The 5505-nt window shown below is 45.4% G+C and overlaps 1 protein-coding gene across 1 annotated transcript; it reads left to right on the top strand.

The window, feature by feature from the left end:
* The first annotated feature begins 1224 nt into the window (after positions 1 to 1224).
* On the top strand, positions 1225 to 4348 carry gpr75 (G protein-coupled receptor 75). Its single transcript, XM_084375416.1, has 2 exons — positions 1225 to 1650; positions 2017 to 4348. Exon 2 carries the CDS (start codon positions 2128 to 2130, stop codon positions 3769 to 3771), a length of 1644 nt encoding a protein of 547 aa, XP_084231542.1. The 5' UTR covers positions 1225 to 1650; positions 2017 to 2127; the 3' UTR covers positions 3772 to 4348.
* Positions 4349 to 5505: the final 1157 nt, after the last annotated feature.

The raw sequence follows: 5505 nt of genomic DNA, 5'->3' as shown, positions 1-5505 counted from the left end.
CATTTGATTGACTTTCTTTGAATTAAGTTGTCTCACAACATTCATAATATGTATCATATTTAAAATTCATTATATTTTATATGTTATTACCTCTGCGAAGGAGGTTATGTTTTCATCTGTGTTCGTTGGTTGGTTGGTTGGTTTGTCAATAGGATTACACAAAAACTACTGAACAGATTTCCACGAAACTTGGATGGAGGGTGGCTCTCAGCCCACAATAAACCACATTACCTTTTGGGACAGATCCAGGAATTTTTTTCTCACTTTCTTTACAGCTGCTGTAAGCACTAATGTCATTTTAGCTAACTTCCTCTCCGTTTTGCAGTTAGGAATAACCTCCCTCCTCTCTATATCCCCACATGTACATGCAGCGGTAATTGTCAGGACCGCCTCTTTATAGAGACCTCTGTCCTGATTGGATAAAGTGGGCAGGGATAGATACCAGAAAAATGTCTTTTCTCTCATACTACATGAGCGGGGGAAAGAGATGGGTCACTGACCAAACACTATAATCAATTCAAATCAATTTAATTACAAACTGTACAGTGAACGACATCCTCTGCCCTTAGACCCTCGATTCCAGTACGGACAGACATGCAATAGATTTCGCATGTACAGAACAGAACAACAAAATCAGTTTACAAAGTGCATTGACAGAATATCTGATGCAATAATATATCACACACACACTTTAATAATATGTAAAGTGTGTGGATCCAGGAGGACGACTGAGCAGGCCAAGGCATCGCCAAGCAGTGCCCGGGCCACACGACCTCCTCTAGCACCACAATGACAGAAATACAATTATAACATTGATAACTTTTGGAAAATGGGGCTATTTAATGCACATTTTAATAAAAATATATCACTTACAGCAGCTTTAAAATGGCATTATGAGCAGAAGTTAGGCAGAAACCAGTTGGAAGTTTCTTGGAAAAAACATTGTATTATTTCTCAATAATATTGGGGTAGTTTTTATGTAACTATTGTGTTAATTTGGGGGGTAATTTCAAAGACATTTCAAGTTGCTTGGTAAATACCAACTATTAACATGAAGTCTAACCTGATTTATTAATTTTTTTTTTTTTTACATTTAATTAATTTCAGTAAGTCAGACTTGAATATAATGAGTATAAACGTGTTCCTGGCCCTCCACGGCACCTTTAATTGCTCCTTTAATTATTCACGTGGTGTAACGGGCTCTCTCAGATCTCGTGACAGTGTAATGTGGGAAAAACTGGACGGAACACGTCATTTCTCGCCCTGCTCACCGAGTCTGAGTGAGGAGAGGTGAGCGGAGACGGACGGAGCTCTTGGATGCAGTGGTTATGCTCATGCCCAGATACGTAGGCAGTGACTTCATACTCATTTTTCAGCGCACGTCCAGCGGCCGCCGCTCGCTGCTGTACGACAATGGATACATCTCCGACAAAAAACCCCAATGTGCCGTTAAAAGATTAACACAGACATGAGAGGGAACGTGATTTGTGTCCGTGATTGTTCTCGCTCTGCTGTGGTTCCGATGATTTGATGTTAAAATACGTTTTTTTTCCCTCCGCGGTGCGTTCACTTACCATCATTTTTGCTTTAAAAATGAAGACGGGCTGCATCAAGTGATGAAGATGATGGACGCGCGGTCGGTTACAGATGGTAGGTTACGTTTTGTCATCCGAGCCTTCAAATCTGGATACATTTGATCAACACTGATGTACATATTTCCTGTAGATATCAGCAGACTGTGTGTGTGTGTGTGTGTGTGTGTGTGTGTGTGTGTGTGTGTGTTGGGGGAGAGAGAGAGAGGGGGGGAGTAAGGTATAATTGGCCAAATGCAGTGGTGCATAGCTATAGCCTCCTGTAGATTGTGTCTAGCATGTAGTGCATCACAGCCTCTCATTAGGTATGTGCCTGTTTACACTCTCTGGTCATTTAACCATGCCTCGCTCCCTTCCATCAGCTGTGAGTGTATAATGTGCTCTGCTCAGTATAACAGCTAATATATGACTGTATCCTTTGTAGCACTCTACCAAGGTGGCAGCAATGGCGGAGGCAGCAGATACTGTGATCATCACGTACTCCTTCACAGAGGAATCGAAGACTTTGGCATCCTTATAAATTGTTAAAAATACAATGAACACCACTGTTACACCATCAGACCTGGTGGACGTGCCGAGACAGCAGAACTTCAATGGCACCCTGAGCACACCGACCCTGTCGGGCTGGGCCGTGATCCACACCGCTACCTTGACCTTTTGCTCCCTCCTCCTCATCTTCATCTTCTGCCTGGGCTCCTATGGCAACCTGGTGGTGTTCCTGTCCTTTTTCGACCCGGTGTTTCGCAAGTTCCGCACCAACTTCGACTTCATGATCCTCAACCTCTCCTTCTGCGACTTGTTCATCTGCTGCGTGACTGCTCCCATGTTCGCGCTGGTGCTCTTCCTGGACGCAGGTGGAGGGGATGGAGTGTCGAAGAGCTTCTGCTTCGCCTTCCACCTGACCAGCTCGGGCTTCATCATCATGTCCCTGGAGACGGTTGCTGTCATTGCTCTGCACAGACTGCGCATGGTTTTGGGGCAGCAGCCCAACCGCACCGCCTCCTTCCCCTGCACGCTGGCCCTCACCGCCCTGCTGTGGACATCCAGCTTCACCATGGCCGCCCTGCTCACCATGCGGGCGTACCCGCGTAGAGACGGACCCTGCTTGCCTCACTTTGGCCTCGGAAGTGGACAGGCCAGGGTCGTGTTGTACGTCTACCTGGCAGACTTCGCCTTTTGCGTTGCCGTGGTGTCCGTGTCCTATCTGATGATCGCTCAGACGCTGAGAAAGAACGCACAAGTGAGAAAATGTCCCATCATCACTGTAGATGCCACGTGCCCTCCGCCCCCACCACCTCTCATCGCAGCAGGCTTTGAGAGCATGCAGTGTGCTGTTCAAGGCCCCTCTCTGTATCGTAACCAGACATACAACAAGCTGCAGAATGTTCAGACACACTCTTACGCCAACAAGACCAGCCAGCCTCTTGTTCCCGGCGCTGCCCAAGGAGCCACCTGCTGTCAGCTGGTGTCTACAGTCAACTTGGCCACAGCCAAAGACTCCAAGGCGGTCGTCACCTGTGTAGTCATAGTGTTCTCTGTGCTGCTCTGCTGCTTGCCGATGGGAGTTTCACTGGCACAGGACGTTTTGTCACCAGAAAGCAGCTTTGCACATTACCAGTTTGAACTGTGCGGCTTTGTGCTCATTTTTCTCAAGTCGGGCATCAATCCCTTTGTGTACTCGCGCAACAGCGCAGGCCTCCGCCGCCGCGTGCTGTGCTGCGTCCAGTGGGCGGCACTGGGCTTTCTCTGCTGCAAGCAAAAGACTCGCCTGCATGCGATGGGGAAGGGTAGCCTGGAAGTCAATCGCAATAAATCCTCCCATCATGAGACCAACTCGGCCTACGTCCTGTCGCCCAAGCCGCAGAGGAGGCTGGTGGACCAGGCTTGCGGGCCCAGCCACTCCAGGGACTGCGCGGGCAGTCCAAAGGCGACAGGTGTGCGCAAGCCTCGCCCGCCGAGCACCTCTACACCTATCAACACCCGCATTGAGCCCTACTACAGCATATACAACAGCAGTCCCTCCGCGGGGCCCAGCTCCCCCACCAGCCTGCAGCCTGTCAGCTCTCAGACGTTTGCTTTTGCCAAGTCTTATGTAGCCATGCACTACCACACTCACCAGGACGCCCTGCAAGACTTTGAAAGCACCTCAGTGCACCAGATCCCCATTCCCTCGGTCTGATCAAAGAGCTGCTCCACAGTGAGGTTTGGACACTCTCGCCATGGCTTTAGATCAAATGTGAATCAAAAGAGGAAGATGAAAACAGCCCATTTTATGTATTTGGATTCTGTATTAACGTTTGTTTTCTTCTACAGTGGAAATATGTTATCTTGAGTGGATAAATTAAAGAATCTGAATTATAAGCCTTGCCATGGAAGCTCAAACCAAGCAATAGAATTGCAACGAAAGTGTCTGTTTAAAAAAAAAAAAAAAGATTTACTGTTATTGACTTATCTTTTACAGATGCTGCATTTACACATAAATCTGCCCCTGTGTTGCGCACACGCATGTGCCATTATAACCCAAGACTCTGTAGGTCTTCATCGCAGCCAAAGACTGCAGTCTCTGGTTTCACTGCTGCTCTCCTCTCTGGTGGAAGTTGCTGAGCACTGATACCAGCTGCTGTGAAACCCTGCACAGGACCACACATGGCTGCCGATGGCATGTGGTTGCACTTTGACGGACTTCTGCTTCTTGAGAAAAAATATATTTGTGAACCTCATACACTTTTCAACACAATAAATGTTTGGCAAGTGCAGCGGACGTGTGCTTTTACTTTTTTAACGACTTAAAAAATGATTAATAGATGAGTCGATAAGAGCAGAGGTTTTCAGAGTGAATGGAAGTGAAAAATATCACACTATTTGTTACATTAGTTTTCAAAAGATTGCATAGAATAGCCTACATGTGGGTGATTTGGCTGAAGATATTTCACAGATGCAGAATTTGGGGGGTATTTGACTGTTTTCTCACTCTGAGAGTCAGATATGCCCTAGGACAGACCTTTTTTAATGTATTTGATGTAGTCTGAAGGTACGTCCAACAGCTTGGCTCGGATGTTGATCATCAGTTGGACCAAATAACACAATCGTGATCCCATAAGCATCCAGAAATTAGCAAAACTAAGCAAGTGAACCAAGTGGAGGAGAAAGGGGGTGCTTTTTCCAAGTTTTGTCTGAGTGGAGGCCTGGCGTCTCAGATTTTGAAAACCCCTGGATCAGATTAAATGAATCAGTCAATTTGATGATTGATTTATCGTTTATTCTCAAAAATGTCAGGCTTTTGCTAGTTCCAGCTTTTCAAATGTGAGCATTCGACCATTTTCTTTGCCATAGATGATAGTAAAATTCACATGTTCAGGTTTTACTGTCGGATGAAACAAGACTTTTGGGCTCCCAAAACATTTAACTGAGAAAATAATGGCAGATTAATAGATAATGAAAATAATCGATAGTTTTGTTCTTGTTCAGGGCTCATTTCTCTACACTGGAGTTGGAGTTGCCGAATGTGAAAACATATTTATGTTATCTTAGACCTATAAAGGGATGATATCTCAGGCATTTTATGTCTCACAACTTACACAGCATTATTTTATTTTAATATATTTATATAAATGTGAACTGCAAATCTTTCATTAGATAGTATTTCAAAATACTTTATCCACATGTTTAGATTATAAGCATGACCTGGTTTTCATTACATTACACACTTTTGGACAATTAAGTGTGGGGGTCGTGAGGAGTACTACTGCATATGTGAAACAAGCAGTATAAAGCCTTTTGTGGCTCCAGAGGAAACTGTTATCTGATAAATTGCCTCCAGTGATGTCACTCAGTGGCTAAGTTGTATTGTGGGTAATGTAGGCACCAGGTTTTTGAAAAGCAGTCCACTTGTCTGCATCAGGCTCCCGTCACA

This window comes from Pagrus pagrus, assembly GCF_965226575.1.
Source record: "Pagrus pagrus genome assembly, chromosome: 15".
NCBI lineage: Eukaryota > Metazoa > Chordata > Actinopteri > Spariformes > Sparidae > Pagrus > Pagrus pagrus.
The sequence above is the reverse complement of the archived record's forward strand: the minus strand, read 5'-3'. Positions and strand labels throughout refer to the sequence as shown.

Coding starts and splice junctions, on each gene's coding strand:
- gpr75 (XM_084375416.1), top strand. CDS start 2,128: ATGAACACCACTGTTACACCATCAGACCTGGTGGACGTGCCGAGACAG.